Genomic DNA, 21,925 nt, shown 5'->3' with positions numbered 1-21,925 from the left:
CACATTGCTGGGGTAAAGCGCAGGGCAGCCGCTATAGCTCCAATTCGACCTCTAGGCTGGGAACCTCCATATGCTACAGGTGCGGCCCTAAAATAACAAAAGACAGAAGAAAAAAAAAAAGATTAGGGCAGAGGGTAAGAAGGATGATTCCAGAGTTATGTTTATTAGTTGGTTGGTAGAGAAGCACATATAGAATCTCAATCTCTGTATTTCTGTCTTTCTTCCTCCTCTTCATCTCTCCTTCCCCTTCTTCTTTTTATTATTATTTTGCTTTTTAGGGCTGCACTTACAGCATATGGAAGTTCGCAGGCTAGGAGTCGAATCAGAGCAGCAGCTGCCGGCCTACACCACAGCCACAGCCACAGCCACAGCCACAGCCACAGCCACACTCGATCTGAGTTGTGTTTGCAGCCCATCCCACAGCTCACAGCAACACTGGATCCTTAACCCACTGAGCAAGGCCAAGGACTGAACCCATATCCTCATGGATACTAGTTGGGTTTGTAATCCACTGGGCCACAAACCCTTTCTTAACTTTTTATAAGTCTTCTAAGTTTCTGTTGAACACCAAACATGTTTTATAAGATAGTAGATTCTGAGGTTAGGTATGCTCTACACTTGGAGATGGGCATGCTTTTGCTTCTGTGAGGTCTTTGGTGTGCAGGTTTATTTTAATCTAATGATGGGCTGGGCTATGAGTCTCCCCACTTGGCTCTGGGTCTTCTCAATGCATGGCTCTCACAGCTGTGGCTCAGTGTTATTTTCACTCAGTGCTAGTCTGTGTGGTGGCTGGAGAACTAGGGAAGGAAGATGGTCTCTGACGTTCTGATGAAGGCTTAGTGTAAGGCAGGCGCTGTGAACATGAGCAGTGGTGGTGTGGCCTTCCTTCAGATAAAATGTAATACTAGGTAGCACGTATTCCTGTCTCTTCCCCAGGGGTAGAGCTTTTTGTTTTCTCCTGTTCTTCCCTCTGAACTTCCCTGCAGGTGGAGTGGCTTTCAGGATGAATTTTGGTTGCCATTCCCCATGAAGATTAAGGCTTTGCTTTCTTATGAACAGCAGGGGAGAAGGGTCTCAGTTGAGTTTGGGTGGCAGCTGCCATTCCTCCCCTCCAGCTGTAGGAGGACTCACTAAGGCTCTTAGGCTGCAGTTTTGTGCGCTTTCTCCTACAGATGAAGGCTTTTCATCAGTAGGAGAGACAGAGATGTGTCTGGGTGGAAGTTCAGCAGGGGCTGCTAGTCCCTTCCCCAAGCCACCACCACAGGTCAGCTTGCTCCCAGGTCTTCCATATGAGCATCTGGGGATGATAAGCCTGCAGGAGAATACAAACTCCCCTGGCTCGTGGTGCCCTCTGTGAGCCCATGTTCAGCTTTAGCAATTCATTACAAGCCTCTCACTGGTTTTTATTGCCTTGGGTTATGTGCCTTATATGGAAATGCTCACGTCCTAGTTCTTCCTAAAGGTGCCTGTCTCTTCATATTTCAGGTTGCTTGCACTGTGACCTCAGTTCTTTCATGGGTTTGATAAAAAGCAGTTAACCTGCCCCTTCTCTAGCTTTTTCTCCTGTTAGAGTGATGCTCTTTCTGTCTCTGCACCTTCTAACTCTGAGCTAAAGCACTGCTGTTTTTAATAGCACTTCATCAGGTTGTGTGGAATCCTCGATCTCCTTGGAGCCGCACAGCCAACTGGGTCAAGCACATATTGCTGCTGCCACAGGAGGAGAAGAAAATCCATTAGAAAACTTCCTATGGGAGCTCCTTTCGTGGCTCAGCAGTTAACGAGCCCGACTAGGATCCATGAGGGTGCGGGTTTGCTCCTTGGCCTTGCTCAGTGGGTTAAGGATCTGGCATTGCTGTGAGCTGTGCTGTAGGTCAAAGACACGGCTCGGATCCTGAGTGGCTGTGGCTGTGGTATAGGCTGGCAGATGTAGCTCTGATTCGACCCCTAGCCTGAGAACTTCCATATGCCGTGGGTGTAGCCCTAATAAAAAAAAAAAAGAAAACTTACTATGGACTATGCACGCACAATTCTTCATTTTCAAGTAACCATAGGTATCATTATAAACTCCTAATTCACTCAAGAGTGGATTTCTAACAGACATAATAACAAGCTTCATAATTTTAGATGCCTTTGAGTTCCCAAGAAGACATGAATTTTCTACATGTGAAATTCCAGCTCTCCCTCATTTTTGGATGCTAGGAATCACTGGCTCTTTTATAGTAATAACTCAAGATGGTGAATATCTAATTAACAAGTAATTAATCCAAACCTGAAAGAATATGTCTTTAAATATTGAGTGAGTCCGTTTTTTCATGAAGTTAGATTTTTCCAATAAATCACTCAAGTACTAACTGAGAATATGGCTGGGTGGTACAGAATCATAGAGAAATGTAGGCAATCTTATTCTAACTTGAAATTATATCTGTATATCAATGAAAAACACAATACTGAAAAGACATCATCCTTCATATATGATATAGGAATATCACCCATTTCACTTCTGTGTCCTCTGTTTAGGGTCTTTGTAGAAGCTGGGGATTTTCTAAATCTACCTTTTTGAAGACTTCCACTCTTTTAATTCACTGTCCTCCTAAGCCTAAGTAGATTTCTGAGTTTTACATTGCTCTTCCTAGTTGGAGAAGACTTCATGTGGAAAGGATTTATATTTAAGTAGGAGGGTTCTATGTCATTTGCCAATAAGCAAGACAGGCATTCCAAGCAATCTATCAAGTTTATCTCAATGGGAAAATACTGCTAGAAGTTAGAAGTTACGCATCATTTTTAATCTTTTGCGAGCTCTCCAAAGGAATCTTCAGAAATAGAGTAGACTGGAACGTATGTTATAAAAATTACTTTGCCTGGGTAATCTGACTCATAATTAGGCATACTTGGTATAAACATATACTTGTAAAAGCAACCATCAAGCATAAATTGACATAAATGAACATAGTTTTACAATAACTAAGAAGGCAAAGATATTTAAATAAGCACTGTAACTGCACTTAAAGAGATAAAAAGCCACAAAGCAGCTATCAAATCATGTCCCACCAGGGGGTGTGGTCTGCATTTATTCTCTTTGCAGCTGCTTTATTTACTTCGTGTATGCACCTGAACTGTTGTATAAAAAAAATGATATTTTTGCAAAGTAATTTATAATGTCCCACTGGCTTTCATTTGTATTCCAAGAGATCACTGCCTTTATATTTTATTGTTTGTCAATCAAACTCAATGTGATTCCAAAACTTATGTTTTCTAGTAATGCTAAGCTGTAAAAAAGCTGTAGGCAGATAACTAGAGACTAGATATCAAGATATCTAGGGGAGTTTTCTATTAATCCTAGGATAATCCTTTCCTGTAGGCAGGATTCCTGTAGCAAAGCAATGATTTCTCAGCAATGATCTCACAAATGTTCCACAACTGGATTTTAAGATTGAGATTTCCTTAAGTGAAGTTCATCTCTAATGAATTTGAAAATACTTGATTATCCTAATGAGAATAATAGCAGCTCACAGTCATCAGTTCCAAAACAAAATGTTTATTTCAATCGCAGACTCCCAAGATTGGTTTACCTCCAGAAAAGCTTGTGATGAATGAAAACACTTGATTCGACATGTTGACTCACTGGGATGTTTGTATCCACAAATGTATCTGGCAGTAGATGCTACAACCATATCAAATAATGAGTGAGAACAATAGCTTTCTTCTTGGCAAAAAATGTACGCTGTATTGAAATCTCTACTGACTCAATGTCACCAAACCCATCATCAGCAGAGACACTGAGAAGGGTGTTTGATGCAAAAGCTCCAACAGCAGTCAGGGGTGTGGGCTGTGGCCACCTCTTGGTGCCTCTGTTTCTCTGACGTTACCCAACCCTCTCCTGGGGAAAAGGGCAGTGTTGACTGCTGTGGCTTTCATGAGGGGTAATATGGGCAGCTGGTGTCAGTATCACAGAGCTTTAGAGCAGGTACCATAACACAGGTCTATGCAGAAGAACCCAGCCTTTCAAGATGTGCTATGTAGTTTCCAGGTTACACATGAATACAGACTCCAGAACAATTTGTAAGGAGCTCTCAAAGGTACTTCTGAGCTCACTGCACCCGCCTTGTGCTTGCAGGGCACACAGCCATCCTCAATCTAACTCTTCGAAAACCCTGTGAGGCTTCTTACCACCGAAGCAACGACTGCAGCCACGATGCATCCTTTCACATCCTCAAGGCCATGAGAAAGAGGTGGTCCAAACACAAGAGCCCTGCCGCATCCCCCATCAGCAGAATTTGCCTGCTCTGAGGAACTGAAAGAGACTCAGGGACATGGAGAACAGACTTGTGGCTGCCAAGGCGGGGTGGGGATGAAGTGGGATGGATGGGGAGTTTGGGGTGGGTAGATGCAAAGGATCACATTCGAATGGATAAGCAGTGTGGTTTTACTCTACAGCACAGGGAACTATATCCATTCTCTTAAGATAGAACATGATGGCAGATGGTATGAGAAAAAGAAGGTGTATATATGTATGACTGGGTCACTATGCTGTACAGCAGAAATTGACACAACACTGTAAATCAACTATACTCTAATAAAAAAAGAACTATAAAAAAAGAAAACATTCAAACTTTCAAAAAAAAAAAAATCACTCTACATGGTTCACTGGGCTCTGGAGTCTGAGCTCCTGGAGTTTAGACCCTAACTGTGTCTCTGATTTGCATGTGTTACCCTCTCCTTCTCGAAGCCTCCTGCTCTGTGAGATGGAGGTGACATCATCTAGTGAGGATTAAAGGAGAGAACTGTTATCAAGGGCACAGTGAGCCATCGACACAGGTTAGGCCATGCTGCCATTATTGTTTCTGTTGCTTTAACTCATGGAGTCTGCTCTAGTCCAGGAGACTATTCAGATCCCTGCATGCCAAAGAAAGCGAGGTCATCATGCAGCACTGCTTTGATGGGCTCTTTATCACTCTTAGTGATAAAAGGTCCAGCACACATCCTTCAGGGTACTGGGAGTTTTCCAGGGCTGCTAAGACCTTGGGGGTGGGAGGCTGGGTGGGGTGAAGGAATGCAGTTTAAAAATGCTCAAACCAAAAATTACCACTAATCTGATCTCTGAAACATCTGCTCCAGTGCACCGTGTATTTTGCTCACTGCTTTTTCTTCCCATTCCCATTTGCATGTGCCTGGTTTTTGCTGTGGCGCACTGTAAAAATAAATTATTAAGCGGACAAGCCCATCACCCCTGGAGCTAACACTCTGTCCTCTGCTTATTCTTAACAAGTCTCCTTTTGTGCTCTTTTGTGCTGAAGTGATCAATCATTTCAATGATCCAGTGGTTGCTGATGATCTTTCTAGATGACTCCAGTTACCATGACCTGCCCTACTTCTGCCACTGACACTGTTTTGAACATGTTAGGAATCTGCTCTGGAGTCTGTATTCACATCCCAGTTGGCTCCTCATTTTATTCAACAATAACTAGTAAACATCCAAAAGAATGCAGAGCCTGGGGTTGGGGTGTGGGGTAGTGAGTGAGAGACTTCAATGAAAAAAAAAACCAAGGAAATGGAAGGTGAAAAAGTCAGAATGGGGAGTTCCTGTGGTGGCTTAGCAGTAACGAACCCCTCTAGCATTCATGAGACGCAGGTTCGATCCCTGGCCTCACCCAGTGGGTTGGGGATCCGGCACTGCCATGAGCTGTGGTGTGGGTCACAGATGCTGCTCAGGTCCTAGGTTGCTGTGGCTGTGGTGCAGACCAGGAGCTCCAGCTCCAATTCGACCCCTAGCCTGGGAACTTCCATATGCCATGGGTGTGGGCCTAAGGAAAAAAAAAAAAGTCAGAATGATCAAGTCTTCTTTTGCAGACCAGAGGGGAGATTCTAATCTCACTGTTTGGAAGGAACCTTTCTCAATACCATCTCCACTCGTCGTGGCTGAATTTTCTTTGGCCCCATTCTTCTTTCTCTCTGGTTTATCTGCAAGGGAGTTTTCAAACAATGTCCCTGTTTGAAGCCTAGCCTTTAACTCACCAGGGTCAGAGATTGTCATCTGGTTTCCAGGGAAGCAGCCAGGGTAAGTTTGGGGTGAATTTGTCATTTTTTTTTAGAAGCTGTTACTAACATTTTTAGCTAATTTTTTTTTTTTTTTTTTTGGAGTTCCCAGGCTAGGGGTCCAGTCGGAGCTGAAACCACCAGCCTACACCATAGCCACAGCAACGTGGGATCTGAGCTGTGTCTGTGACCTACACTGCAGCTCATGGCAATGAGGGATCCCAACCCACTGGGCGAGGCCAGGGATCAAACCTGCGTCCTCATGGATGCTAGTCAGATTTGTTTCCACTGTGCCATTATGGGAACTCCTAAAGGGTCTATTTTTAAAAGCCTCGTCCCTCACCCAGGTAAATGCAGTTAAACTGAATTCAAAAAAATTTAAAAAAAAAACTGACCCCAAATACTGGGAGATCACAAGTTACTGCCAGAAAAGGGAAGGCTAAAATGATTCATAAAGTAAACATGTAGAGACAAGTATTTTGATAATGTTAAATGAATTAATGTAGAATCCCAGCGTGATTTTTAGAAAATAGGTACTTTATATACAGAAAAAAAAATCTGTATTTGAGATTATTTAAAAGATATTTGTAAGCATCTAAGGAATAGAGTTTTAAATTGATGTATAATTTCATAATATGTCAATAATAAGCATGTTATCGCAAGGTTTTTTTTTTTTGGGGGGGGTCTTTTTTTTTAGGGCTGCACCCACGACATATAGAGGTTCCCAGGCTAGGGGTCGAATTGGAGCTGTAGCCACTGGCCAACACCACAGCCACAGCAACTCAGGATCCGAGTCATGTCTGCAACCTACACCACGCTCACAGCAATGCAGGATTCTTAACCTGCTGAGCGAGGTCAGGGATCCAACCCAAGTCCTCATAGATACTAGTTGGGTTTGTCAACCACTGAGCCATGATGGAAACTCCATGATCTTAAGATTTTTAATCAGGTTTCAGAAACCTAATCAATCTTCATAGAACAATACTTCCTTTTTTTTTTTTTGCCCACACCTGCCACATGTGAAAGTTCCTGCCCACGCCAGGGATCAAACCCATGCCACACAAGTGAAAACACTGGATTCTCAACCTGCTGAGCCACTAGGAAACCCCCTAAACTACCTCTCCTTTAAAAAAAAAAAAGAGCAGAATATAAAATCTTAGTATTTTTAATTCCACAGAACTACAGACCTCTAACTACTTAGAATTACAATAAAAAACAACACAGTACAATGAAAACATTATAATGAAAAAGTTGTAATAATAAAGAGCAAACTGCCCATGTGCTACAACTCCTATAACTTCCTAGGAAATTTCTAGGGAGAGAGAGGGAAGATAAACATTTACACAAGTAGGTATACATTTCTCACTGGGAGGAGAGAGAGAAGGAAGCTGTAATAAGCAAAATTATTCAGCTAGTGTCAGGATATGACAATTATTTTCCAGCCCAATCCAGCAATCCCCCTTTTCTATGGGGCTGCGTTCTAAGACCCCTCAGTGGGCGCCTGAAACCACAGACAGTACCAAACCTAGTACACTAGGTTTCTTCTGACACGTATGTATACTTAGGATCAGGTTTAATTTATAAATGAGGCACAGTAAGAGAATATCTGAATTGCCAGCATCACTAGTCATGTGCTTTGGGGCCAGTATTAAGTAAAATAAGGGCTGCTTGAACATGAGTATGGAAACAGATCCCAAGATGACTCCAAACTGACTGGTGGGATGTGCTGAAGAGAAATGGTCCATATCCTGGGTGGGATGGAGCAGGATGGCGCGAGAGTTCGTCCTGCTACTCAGAACGGCATGTGGTTTAAAACTTGGGAATTGTTTATTTGGGGAATTTTCTATTTAATATTTTCAGACCTTGCTTGTCACAGGTAACCAAGACTTCGAGTAAGGGAGGACTCTACTACAGGAAGAGGTGTACTTTTCCTAGTTCATCATCAGAACTCAAGGGGTTCAGGAGGCAGCAGGTCATGGAGGTGGGGGTGGCTTCTGGAAGGCCAACCAAGCATAGGGCTTCTCCAGAACTTCTGGGCTACTCATGGGCCCAGGAGTGGAGCCATGTGCCTGAGGGAAGATGCCTCAGTGGAAAAACCAGTTCATGTGGGAGCCGGAAGAGTCCCAATGCCAGGTAACCTACTCTGAAACTGTGGGCTGTGTGTGTGGACATCTTTCAAAATCAGGACAAAACAGCAATACAGATAGGTATGGGAGCATGCTCTAAAATGTATGAAACCTGTCCCAAGTGCCAATGCCCACATTTTAAAAATACTTACATTTCATTGCATCCAACCACCATGACAAACAAAAGAACTGCACAATTCTAAACCAAATGTATCAGTGTTTACAATGTAAAAACAATGTAAAAATGAAATGGCAAGAGAATCATTAGGTTTCTAAGGTTTTTTTGGGAGGGGGGTTATGATGATCTAAATCATGACAAATGTAAGAACTACAGGTCACTGTACCTTATTTTAAACATATGATTAACATCTAGATAGATGTTCTAATTTTCCATGGCCTATGTCTTGTCAATCCTCAAATTATCATCTCTAATCCTAGAAATTATTTAAAACTTTCCCGTGTGAGTACAGTAGCCATGTGTAGCAAATCAGTGTAACTTCACAAGTCTCCATTTGAATAAATACCAGAAAATGGTGTGTGGTTTTCCTGATAGTAAAAACAATTTTAAAATGTGTGCCTGGAGTTGATACCTTTGGATACATGTGCTTTAACTGTTCAAGAACCGCTTCACCCAGAGCATATTAGCACTGGAAATAGCTTTGACTTCCGTTCCTCGATTCCACGAGTGGCAACACGGTAATTAAGCAAATTATCCTTGCAAATGTATTATCTTGATTTCTTCGACTTGTACATCACACTCATTAGCTATCAAAATGAAAAACTCTTGTCTCGGGAAAGATAATCAGCCTCCAAAACGTCTGAGCTCTGCCGGCGTCAACACCAGCGTAACTAGGGAGGCCCTATCACCCCCAACCCTTAGGAGTTATCAGGTGAGTTCTCATCCCTGGAATTTGTGCCAGTTGCAGAATGTGTCCTAAGACTCCCAGGTAACCCAGCAATCTTGCTTGTCCTTGAAGAGCTTCTGTTTCCAGGGAAAGCCCCTCCATCTTCTTTGTGGTAGGATTGGAAGAACCACCGGGTGGAGAGCAAAAACAGGCATAGAGCAAGAGGTCAAAGTCATCCACTTATATTTCCTCATCCATTTATTTGGCATTAACTCAACATCCATTATGTGCCAGTCACTTTGCTAGTCCCTGGAGAGAGATGGTAGCAGCCTAATGGGGCTTCAGAGAGACCATTACGACTCAGTATAATAAGTATTATGATTAGAGCACAGGGCATGTGGGGAATATAGGAGCATCTCACTCAGACTCTAAGAACAGGAAGGCTTCCTGGAGGCAGGCTTCTTAAGTGAGGCTTGGAAGATAACCAGGAAAGAGTCAGATGTCTGGGGTCAGGGGAGACAGCGTGCAGGAAGTAGGGGAGAGCAGGAGTTAAGCCAGAGGTGAGGGAGAGAGCAGTGGTACAGCGTGCCAGGAGGGCAGTGGTGAGTGAGAGGCTGGAACACTGCCAGGGCCAGAGCACGTGGGGCTCTGCAGACCGTACCCCAGAATCCAACTTTGTCCTTATCAACACTAAACTGTTGATGGCAAACATGCTTTAGAAAGCGGGTTCTGCCTGCATCATGGGGAGCTGGCTGGGACGTGGGCAGGCGACAGGAGGCCAGAGGGGAGATCTCTGGAGTGATCAAGGGGGGACAGGATGGTGACTGAAGGCAGAGGGAACCACGGGGATGGGAAGAAGCGGACCCATTAGAGGGAGATTGAGGAGACGGCCAGCAGAGGAAAAGCCAGAGGAGGCATGAGGCAACATCAGGGCACAGATGTGAATACAAGCCAAGGAAACCAGCTTGCGAGGAGAAGAGGAAGAGAGGGTGGGTGTCCCTAAAGCTAAGGGACAGTGATAGGGAGAGACATCCATGGAGGGGACCCAGAGGGAATGAGCACCAGGATGGGAGTAAACTCAGGAGGGTGTGGTGTGACAGGTGGCCCGTGAAAGCGGGCACATGGGACACCTACCAAGAGGTCACCCTGGGGTGGGCTCTGCACTCCAGGGACAGCGTGTTGAGTGGAGGCCAGGGTGCAAGGAGTTTCAGGGGAGCGGATGTAGGGGGGACCAGACAGAGGTGGGATGAGGAGGAAATGGAAGTGAAGGCACACAGTGACAGTGGCCGGGGACGTCTAACGCAGGAGGAGGAAAAGAGACACAAGGAATACACTGAGGAAACTGAAGAAACTTCTCTTTAAAGACGGAGCTAATATGCCACCCTGACCCTGAGGACCAGAAGCCAGGAGTGACAGGCAGCTCCTGAGGTGGCCACTCGGTGGGTGGGATCTCACAGCAGAGGGAGAGGGATTAGCGGAAAGGAGAAGGAAGGATGCTTCTTTAATTGCAGGTGAAAGTGAGGGGGAGAGGGGTGAGGTTCAGCTTCAAGCTCTGCAGCAAATGGGGATATAAGAGCCCAGGAAGGTGGCCCCTCTGCCTATTCTGCTCAATGCTGGGCCCCCAGCACCTAGAACAGAGGCTGGCATGTGGGCTGAGTGAAGCAGGCAGGGTAATAACATCTGTGTCCTCAGTGATGGAGAAGGTGAAGCTCCTGTGAGGGTGGGAGGGAGATGCAGTGTCAAGGGTGGGCAAGCTGAGTGGTTAGGCTAAGCTGGATAAATCTGGTTCCTGAGGATGGAAACATCTTGCTATGTATACATGCAGATACACGCATCACACAGAAACAGATGCACAGCGTATGTGTGGTCCTAGAATGCCATGGGAGGCGAACAGGAAAAGAGTGTGCAAAGATTCCTTAGGGTGTTGATGAGGACAGAAGGTTGAGAAACACCGACCAGGCAGAGGTTGCAGATGGCAGGTTGCTGACCACCTCCACGGTCAGCCCCAGGGGGGATAGTGCTCTTTAAGAGAGATGGCACAGGCTGGCTACCATGGTCCTGCCCTGGAAGCAGGAGGCAGCACACAGTGGGGGTCAGTCCCCAACTAGCTGGCTACCTGGAGGGGTCCAGGACACAGCCCCCGGTGCTGGCAGCCACAGAAGTCTCACTGCTCCATCAGGGAAGTCAGGGGTGGTGTGGACTCTGAGAGTGGACAAGGTGCCAAGCATGATGGCACCCCGCTTAAAGAGACAGAGATGGGAGATACCATCAACAGAGGGACCCGCCTCAGAGGGGCAACCCCTCAAGGTGGCAGTGCCAGCCACAGGCTGAAACTGGTGGCTTCTGGAGAAAGATGGCAGTGCCCTCAGGAATTTGATGGGGGCCATGGGAGGTCTTCAGGGACTTGTACTCTCAAGGACCCATTTGCGAGGACCAGCCACCAGCCAGACTTTCTAGTTCAGGTAGAGAACCCAAAAGGGCAGGGCAGAGATGAATAAGGTCCCAGGGCCTTGCACGCTAGAAATTTTCCGACACAAGGGTTTCACACAGACACAGATACACACACACACACACACACACACACACACACACACTCACACTTCCAAAATCGCCCTTGCAAACAAGTTGAATCTTATTTGCCTTCATATTTTAAGTACTGATATCACTTCAGCAAATATTTTAATGTTTCTGTGCTTAATTAGCACCCTAAGCTATTTTTTATTAAATAAAATCATATAATACTTCTATAAATAACTATCAGTTCTGCTTTCCAGTACTTTTTCCGAAGTCCAATGAGCAGGTATGTTTATATTATACTTAAGTACAGAAACAGAAAAAAGAACATAAAATTGCATTTGTTGCATCAATTGAGCAAGGGACATAAAGCAAGTTTGGTGGCTAGTACTAAATATTAGCAATTTCACTGTCAGAGAATAGCACTTTAGAGAAACTCAGATTACAGGGAATTTATTCATTTGAAAGTGTTCTTCACAACCCAGATGAAAAATGGGATGAAGACCTAAATAGACGTTTCTCCAAAGAACACATACAGATGGCCAGTAGGCCCATGAAAAGATGTTCAAAATTGCTAATTATTAGAGAAATGCAAATCAAAACTACAATGAGGTACCGCCTTGCACTGGTCAAAATGGCCATCATTAATGACTCTATAAATAACAAGTGCTGGAGAGGGTGTGGAGAGAAGCGAACCCTTCTGCACTGTTGGTGGGAATGTAAATTGGCACAACTACTATGGGAACAGTATGGAGGTTCCTCAGAAAACAAAATGTAGAACTAACATATGACCCAGCAATCCCACTCCTGGGCATATATGCAGACAAAACTTAGAATTCACAAAGATACATGCACCCCTATGTTCACTGCAGCACTATTCACAATAGCCAAGACATGGAAACAACCTAAATGTCCATCCACAGATGAATGGATGAAGAAGATGTGGTCCATATATACACAATGGAATATTACTCAGCTACAAACAAGAACTAAATAATGCCATTTGCAGCAACATGGATGGAACTAGAGACATACTAAGCGAAGTAAGTCAGAAAGAGAAAGACAAATACCAAATGAAATCATTTATATGTGGAATCTAAAATACAACACAAATGAACCTATCTACAAAACAGAAACTGACTCAGGGACATGGAGAACAGACTTGTGGTTGGCAAGGAGGAGGGGGTGGGGGGTGGGATGGACTGGGAGTTTGGAGTTCGTAGATGCAAACTATTACATTTAAAATGGGTAAGCAATGAAGTCCTACTGTATAGCACAGGGAACTATATCTAATTTCCTGCAACAGACCATGATAGAGAATAATACTAAAAAAAAAAAATACATATATATATATATATATATACACACATATATATGCATGACTGAGTCACTTTGCTATACAGCAGAAATTAGCAAAATGCTATAAGTCAACTATACCTTAATAAAAATATTTTAAGAAAGTGTTTTTTAGATACTATAATTTTATGCATATTACTATTTTCAACCCTACAAGTAAAATAAAAACAACACTGCCATGGTAAACCTCATTCATGAATAGAGGTAAGAATTTGCATTTGACCAAAGTTCAAATGCTTATTTTTATGGAAATGAAGACTTGGTGAAGTATGAAGAAGCAAATACTATGAAGATGCTGTGGATACCCAATGACACTCTGTGGTCCATGGGCTCATGGGCTGGGGCTTCCATCTACATTCTTGTGCAGCTGGGGCTATACTCTGCCAACCACCTTTCAAAGGAGTCCTGACATTGTAGTGAAAGGGGCAAATCTGCATTTGTTTTCTCCCCCACATTCTCTCTCACCCACTCATCCTATAAGCGCAGGATGAATCCCTCCTGTGTGTCTGGCAGGTGTTCTAAGGCACTGAGTAAATCTACTTCCTCCTGAGTCATATTCAATCTTATCTCTGCTCTGTTGATGTACCATGCAAGGATAGAACAATAGAAACTTTAAAAATAAAGTAATTTAATGCCTCTTTCTTCTCTCTCTCTCTCTCTTTTTTTTTTCTTTAGTCTTTTTAGGACCACATCCAGGGCATACGGAGGCTCCCAAGCTAGGGGTCACACTGAAGCTGTAGCTGCTGGCCTCCACCATAACCACAGCACTGCAGGAGCCGAGCCTCGTCTGCGACCTACACCACAGCTCACGGCAATGCCGGATCCTTAACCCAGGGATCGAACCTGTGTCCTCATGGATACTAGTCGAGTTTGCTAACCACTGAGCTACAACAGGAACTCCATTCTTTCCTTTTTAAACAAGTTTTATTGAAGTATAGTTGACAATGTTGTGACCATTTCTGCAGGACAACAATGTCAGTCCTCTAACACAGTGCTGATGTTCTCAAAGCACCCTGACGAGAAATGAAGACGCTGTGTCTTTGACCTTGTCAAAAACCCAGCGCATGGTGTGCAGGCTGGCTGCCACAAGCATCTCTGAGAGCCAGTGGCATCTAGCCACTGTTTCCGTTTTGTGAACCCCCCTCCTCTCCTCTGGTCAGCCCCTTCCCAGCACCTCTCCTCTGGTCAGCCCCTCTCCTCTGGTCAGCCCCTTCCCTCTCCTCTGGTCAGTCACACACCCAGGCAAAGATACTGACTGAGGTCTCAGAACTCCCCCTTTACTGGGAAGGCAGAAAGAAGACTTGCACAGACCTTTGCTGTTCGGGCAGCTAACTCCCCTTGGCCTTCAAAGCCCCAGGGTCTGTACATGCCTCTGTGATTCCTAATGGTGTACATCACAGAGAGACAGGTCGGTACAGAAAGGCAAAGCCATTCCTTCCCAACAGGAGCTTCCAGACCTCATGGTAACTTTGGCTGTGAACTCAAAGCCTCTTGACTCAGAGCAGATCCTGAATTAGGGTGGTTTCGGACCCTGCCTCTGTTTGAAACCGAGTACCTTCAGAGTCATTACACAGTTTACAGAGTGCAGCCAAGTAGCCCCGAAGCCAGGAGCGGGCCGCTGGATCCCTCTCCAGGGCATCAGGAAGCCCCCGGCAGAGAAATGGAGCCATTTCCGGAGGGCTTTTGGTTTCAGCCAAAAGGACTAATATCATAACATCTCGTGAAAAATGCATGGCAGATGTGAAATGAGATGTAAATTGTGGTATTTTGTCTCCATCCATCCAGGTGGCCAAATGCAGAAAGAAAAATCAAACCACCACCACCAAGTGAATCGAATTTATCTTGGATGAGACCTGTAGGTTTTGCTTGGTGAATTTCTCTAGACATCCATCAGGTTTACTTTTGCTTTGATTTTTATTTTACTCTAATGAGTAATGGGATATATAAATGGGACTCTTCTCCACTTATATCTGGGATTGATTTTGCCACTGGTGGGTTCATTTGGTCCTTAATAAAAAAATCTTTACTACCGGAAGCAAATGAGATAACTCAAAAAGAAAACAACATGAGGCAGAAAATGTCTGTCTGGTGTGAAGAGGGGAGAGGTGACCAAGGCCCAGCTCTGCAAACAATCCAAACCGATCACTTAAAACAAGTTATCTCTTTGTCTATCTCCTCCAAAAGTAGGTTAAGACATTGTCATCTGGGTTAAGAAGCACATAACATTGAAACACAAGGTTTCTCCTGGCCCACCCACCATCCAGGACCTGAACATGTGAGGTATGACATGCACTGCCTATAGCTGCTGGCCTACACCATAGCTGCAGCAACACTCAATCCAAGCCATGCCTGTGACCTACACCACAGCTCACAGCAACGCCGGATCCTTAACCCACTGAGAGAGGCCAGGGATGGAACCTGTGTCCTCATGGATACTAGTCAGATTCCAAAGAACCACAAGGGGAACACCTGCCTAGGCCAGTTATTTCAATTCTCCTCTCACTCACAGGTGTGCCTGAATCACAATGAGAAACCTTTTCTCTTTAGTTACTAGGAAACTAAGGAAGAGGAGTTCCCTCTCTTGGCTGGAGAGCTATTCAGTTGCAGTGTCAGGAAATTGGTTTGGGTCTCCAGAATGTAAACAATTCCCAGTCACCCCTTTCCTCTAAACAGAAAGGCCACTCTACACAAATGTTCACCATGGATATTTCACAGGAAACTGGAATTAAATTAGCGACTAAGAGGAAAACCAAGAAGGTCAGCTGCTCAGAGGGTGCACTGAAATGGCCTCTCAATTCATCCTTTAAGTCCAAACCAGCTCACAAATGCTAGGCTCCTATTACAAAGGCTGGCTGCGTTATGAGCAGAGCCCTCAATAACTGCCACCTACAGCTGTCTTGCCTGCGATCTGTGCCTCCTAGATTCCAGCCCCACACGACCCCATTAAGTTGTAAACGGATTTTATTTGCTGAACAAATGTTAATGCCATTCTGCGTTAATGGATAATGCTACGAAAAGCACCGAAGTATTACAGCACTGGAGCCTTTAAGGATGAAATACAGTCTAACTCAGAAAACTGTCTGTTACAAACATATGTCCGCCACGAGGGCTCCCAGCCCTGGGCGCCCATCTCTGTGGAACTCAGTTATAATTTCTCCCTTGGTTACATGAATTTTGCAGTATTACACAGATTTATTAGGTCCCGGGATTAAACATTCTCGGAGTAAGAATAAAAAAATAATTATGCTGGAGAACATAATGTAATATTCAAATGACTTGAAAAAAGTCACCTCAGCAAAAATAAGAGTGGGGGGAGGAAAAAGAACTTTAAAGGGGAGGTGGATAACGCTGGCCATAAAACCTCTGTGAGTTCAAGGGCACGCATGCGTGATCAGGCACTTTTGATCATAAACTTGTGGGGGAAACCTCCCTTTCACAGCAAAACGCCTGAGTGGTTTCGTGAATGAGCCGGGGAGTTGGGGGGGAGGTTCTTCCTTTAATGAGACAGCACAGCAGTTGGGTGAGAGGGTGCTGGTGCAAGATGGTGTTGGTTGAAATCCCAAGCTCTCCCTCGTGGTAGCTGTGTGCCCTTGGCCACTTGGATTTAACCTCCTGGTACCTCAGTTTCCTTGACTGTAAAATGGGAATGGCAACAGTGCCCAGCTACATAGGAGGCGGCTCTGATGGTCCAACGAGATAACACGTGCGAGAAACTTACAAGTCTGCCTCAGACACAGTACCTGCTCCATAAACATTAGCCCCTCCTCGGTGGTTGTGATTGGATAGGAAATGAATGGAATGGAAAGAAATGCAATGGAAACCTTTCCTTACAAGGGGTCTCCAACATCTGGGGCCCCATCCTCTGTTTTCTCCACTCTGGACCCTTTCTCCTCTCCCGCACAGAAACAGCATGCCATGAGGTCACCAATGATCTTTCGGTTGATGAATCTACTGTAGGGGTTTATTTTATTTTTTTGTCTTTTTAGGGCCACATCTGTAGCATAGGGAAGTTTCCAGGCTAGGGGTCAAATCGGAGGTGCATCTGCAACCTGCTCCACAGCTCACGGCAACGCTGGATCCTTAACCCACCGAGCGAGGCCAGGGACTGAACCTGCATCCTCATGGATACTAGTCAGGTTCTTAACCCCCTGGGCCACAAGGGAAATTCCCAATCTGTGATTGTTTTTTATTGTCCTCTTAGAAATTCTCTGCCCTGTTGAATGGAAACTCTTTCCCTGGTTTCTGTGACTTGTCATGGCCACAATCTTCCCTCGGCTTCTCTCATCACTCCCTTTCATGATCTGCCAGGGGCCCTTCCCTGCCCTGGCCTTTACACGGTGGAATTTAGGCTCTTGTTGCTTCTCAGCCTTTAGTCTCTCTCCGGGCAAAGGGACCCATTTCTACGGTTTTATTACCACTGTGCTAATGAATCCAAAATGCCAGCCTGCAGCCCAGACATCTGCTCTGAGCTCATCTACATTCTCTACGTCTCCTTGGACGTCACACAGGCACCTCAGCCTCTGCACGTCTGCAAGTTAATGTGTGATGTCCTCCCTCCCCCAACACCAGCATCTCTGTCCATCTTCCCTCCTCTGTGACAGCCCAGCCAGCATCCCTCACCTGGACCCTGCAACTGCCTCCCACTCCTCATCTTTCCTCCTGCCTCCCTGCAAGCCATCCCCCACCTCTGCCTGGCCCATCTGACCGCATCACCCTTGCTCAAATCCTCCACTGGTTCCCCTATCCTTTCAAGCTCTTGAACACAGCCAGGCATGACCAGCCTCCCCGCCTGGCTTTTCCTGCCCGCTCCCCAGCCATGCCACCTTCTCCTTCCCTGCCAGGCGCCGAACAAGCTGGGTGCTTCATTCCCTCTGCCTGGAAAGCTCCCCATTTTTCCTCGTCATCCTCCAACTCTTAGTCCAAAGGCTGCTCCGTCAGGGACGTTGTTCTTGACCCCAAATCAGGTAATGCACCCTAGAGTCAGTGCTCATAAACCTTTGAGTATTTATCACAGTTAACATTATACATTTATGAGATTTAAAAAAAAAAAAAAAAAAAGAAAGGAATTCCCATCGTGGCGCAGTGGTTAACAAATCCGACTAGGAACCATGAGGTTGCGGGTTCGATCCCTGCCCTTGCTCAGTGGGTTAACGATCCGGTGCTGCTGTGAGCTGTGGTGTAGGTCACAGACTTGGCTTAGATCCCGCGTTGCTGTGGCTGTGGCATAGGCCAGCAGCTGCAGCTCCGATTAGATCCCTAGCCTGGGAACCTCCATATGCCATGGGAGCGGCCCAAGAAATGGCAAAAAAGACAAAATAAATAAATAAATTAATTAATTAATTAAAGAAAGAAAGAAACTTCATATCTATGCCTCCCAGCACACCATCGGTTTTGAAAGTACCAAAAGGGCAAGGACTCATGTCTGTCCAGCGACCATCGTTCCTGGGTGCCTCCCACATGGAAAGGATACGTGACCGCTTGTCGATGAGGACCTCAGTGTTTGTTATTTTAAAGTATTTTTCATGACCCTGCATGTCTTCCATAATAAGAAGGAGCCGTCACTTTTTGAATGAGATGGTTGCAAGTGGCGAGTATCTCTGGTAACCTTGGGAATATCAGGTTTACCTGAGCTGATGGCAAGGAGACAGGAAAATTGGATCACAATGCTGATCTGCAAACATCCCGCATCAACGGGGCGAGGGTACCTCGTGGACGACTGCAGCAAACGGGCTCTGCAAGCCATCCATGGTCCCTGACCTTCTCCTCAACAGGATTCTCTTCACTTACTTGCTCATTTCTTTAGTCATTCCGCAAAATCCTGAATTCTAAATCTGGACATTGGGGACACACCCCCATGTGGGAAGAATGCTGATGTGGAACGTGTACATGACAAACACAACAGGCTGTTGTAACTGAGAAGGGGCCCTGACTTGTGTCTGGAGGAGAGGATGCACTTAGGACAAGAGGCAAAAATGATTCTGGAGATGAGCAGCAAGAGAGGCAAGTGACAGCCAGCATATGCCAGGCAAAACTGGGAATGCAGACCTGATCTTCCAGGAGCTCCCGAAACACCAAGGCCACCACTGATACCTTAGGCTGATGGGTGAGGGGAGAGGAAAGGGCTTCCCTGAATACCAGCACCCCGTCACCTCCAAGTCTGTACTATCGCCTCTCCTGGACATGCATCAGGAGCCCTGGGAAGAGTGGAGCTTAGAGCTCAGCGGTCTTCTAAGGAGGATGACGTCTCCTCTACCCTGGACCCTGCACAGGCACAGGGACCAACGATCTCGCTGGTCCAGGCTCTCCCTCCTGTACTGCACCTGCTTCAAGGGGGACAGGGGGCAACACCAGTGGGATGATGGATTAGGGGTCAGTCTCCTGGAAATGCAGGAGTCGGGTGGGGGTGTGAAGTTCTCATCAGCTCTCTTGGGGAAAAAACAAATGCTTTAAACTCTTGACAGCAGCATTCAGTTTTATTTTAAGTGAATTCTGCATTACTGAAAGTATATTCTTTCGGTGTGTGAACTACTCAAGCTCTTTATAAACTCCAAGCCCTGCTTGGAGTATGGAACAGAAAGATCAAGTGACAGAGTTCTTCCATATCCTCAGAAAAGATAAGAAAGGATCAGAAGGGGTAGGATTTTTTTTTAAACAGTTAAACAGCAAAACCAAAGAGGGGATGGTGTGTTGTGGTTTCTTATCACTTCACAGAAATAAACACCATAACAGATCTAAGGAAGATGGTTTAAATGCTGAATATTCGGACCCCAAACATGAAAGTATGTTGAAGGAGAAAATAGGAAAAGTACATCCGCATTTTACACTATCTGTGTTTAACCTGAAACGAAGCCCCAAGATAGAGAAAGTATAGATATAAAATACAACATGTATCTGATTTAACATACACTTAAATGCCAGAAACGAAGTTACCACACTTTGACAACAGAGGTTTTCTATATAAACCTCTGTCAGAAAAACAAAAATCGTCAGAATTCAACAAGTCAAACACCAAGTAACTATTTCGGTCAGTGTGAGACCAAAAAGGTTTATTCATGAAACAAAGCTTGGGATGAAAAAAAAAATCCTACCTCTGACAAGTTGATGGTTAATGCAAAATTTTAAACCAAATAATCGCATGATGGTAATTTACTAGCAATTCAAGAAAAAGAGTGTTGGATGCCCCAAAGGTAAAAACCTGTTAAAATAAAGTTTTGTTTTGTTTTTTTTCTTTCTAGGGAATCACCCTAGCATCTGGTCTGATTTGTCTTGGTGTCTCGCTCCGTGTAATGTCAGCTTTTTGAGAGCTATAAATTAGTAAGTTATCCTGATGAAAAAATACGAGTGAAGAAAAAAATACAGGTGGAAGAAGACATCCTGATTCTAAGTCTGAATACTTAGGTGAACACTCAGGTGTCAGCACAGCCCAGCCTAAGTGACACTGGCTCACAGAGGGTATGCATATGCTATGACAAACTGGAAAGGATAGGCTGACAGAGTCATAGGCAAAATACTAACATGTGTAACAATAGAGAGATAAATTTTCAAAGCCAAGCATTACCTCTTTGTCAGAGTGCTTCTGATTCTCATTAAGTTTAGGAGAAAAATAACAAGGCAACCTCTGCCTGCCTGGAAAGCAGACACTATTAAAAGATGCTTTAAAATAGTTGGCTGATAAATGGGGGCATCCAAATGCAAACACGACCATATTTCTCATCTCAGCTCCGAGGTTCTATCCGCCAGCTGATCCCTCCAAGACAGTGTCACCTCAGCCTGGGCAGAGGCACCAGACTCAGGTTGAGCTCCTTGGTTTCTCACAGAAGCCATTGCTTTGTAAAGTGTCATTTTGGCAACTTTGGCAATTACCCTCAGAAAGGGGAGACATCAAACAACCCACGAATAATGGGCTCAGTTGGACACTGCAGCCACGTGCCTCCTTCTGCTCGAAATCTAGGTCAAGCAGTTGGAAAGATTTGTAAAAGAATAGGCTTACCCGAATGATTTCTTCAACACAGCTGTTGGTTTCTCCAGATCTACTCTCCTGCAAAGCAAAGGGGAAAAAAAATTAAGCCCGAAAGAACAGATTTAAGGTGACAAAGATGGCGACACATAGCCTCCAAGCCTAACGGCGTTTGGATCAGGGAACATGCCGAAAGTGGGACTTGCAGATAAGCTCCCATCACAGCTGAGGCCGCCCCTCCCCCGCCCCAATAATATGGCTGTGCCCCAGATGGGGAAGCCAGGAGCCCTGCACGTGCCCCAGTGGCAGCGCTGGGCCCTCCAGCCACGTCGACTCTAAGCGGGGCAGGCTGCTAGGTACAGCACACTACTGGCAGGTGTGGCCTCCACTGCCAAAGTGGATTCAGCCACCCACCCAATACATGACGGGACCTGCCAAATTCAGGGTTGCTATGGCTAAAGTGAAAGTCTGGCAGTTCAGTGGTCCTCGGAGCTGGATTTGCTGGGTGATGGGCTGAAACCCAAAAGCCCAAAAAGAGACACATTCCATCAGCATTCCCAGAACAGGCTGGGTGTCATGCCCCAGAACCACTGGTTCTGTAACCCACACAGCTCAGTGCTGAGGAGATAATATTAGCTTCTGAGGAATGGGGGCTTCATGTCACAGCTGACTCTGGGGAACCTTTCAAGCTTCAGAGATGCTGTTACTACAATATTCCTGGAGTGCAGGAGGTAGTTTTGTGGCAACGTGAAAGTAGTGTTTGCAGGTTTGGGGTCTCAGTGAGATACTTCTCTGGCCTTTTATTTCAATGACATTGACCACAACTCAGTGTGGCTTCCTAGAGTGAGGTCTGCTTCTCTATGTCTTCCCCGAGCCCATTCATTTCCTCCCCACAATTCTCTCTCCTCCAGGAGATGCTGATCAGCATCTTCCAGGACTTCCTGGTTCTTACAAGTCATCTTTCAGATGGCAGGTTACTCATGACTTCCTTGGAGGAGCATCTCTAGAAAACTCTCCCCTGGAACACTCATCCTGGATCCCACACCCCTGGAAAACCTCTCCCTGGAACACCCATCCCTGGAACTCTCATTCCT

At 45.3% G+C, this 21,925-nt stretch overlaps 1 protein-coding gene across 18 annotated transcripts in view; it reads right to left on the bottom strand.

The window, feature by feature from the left end:
• The window catches only part of AFF3 (ALF transcription elongation factor 3), a 594,300-nt gene that overhangs the window by 262,403 nt on the left and 309,972 nt on the right, over positions 1-21,925 (bottom strand). For all 18 annotated transcript variants that reach the window (XM_085018570.1, XM_021088183.2, XM_021088187.2 and 15 more), the window contains one exon: positions 20,865-20,912. In XM_085018570.1, the coding sequence (XP_084874696.1) occupies positions 20,865-20,912 (48 nt within the window). The remainder of the gene's footprint in view (positions 1-20,864; positions 20,913-21,925) is intronic.

Source organism: Sus scrofa, chromosome 3 (genome assembly GCF_054392235.1).
Source record: "Sus scrofa isolate SSC_HxYL_T2T_F1_AM1 chromosome 3, Sscrofa_HxYL_maternal_Yorkshire_Landrace_v2.0, whole genome shotgun sequence".
Classification (NCBI taxonomy): domain Eukaryota; kingdom Metazoa; phylum Chordata; class Mammalia; order Artiodactyla; family Suidae; genus Sus; species Sus scrofa.
This window is presented reverse-complemented; position numbering and strand designations above follow the sequence as displayed.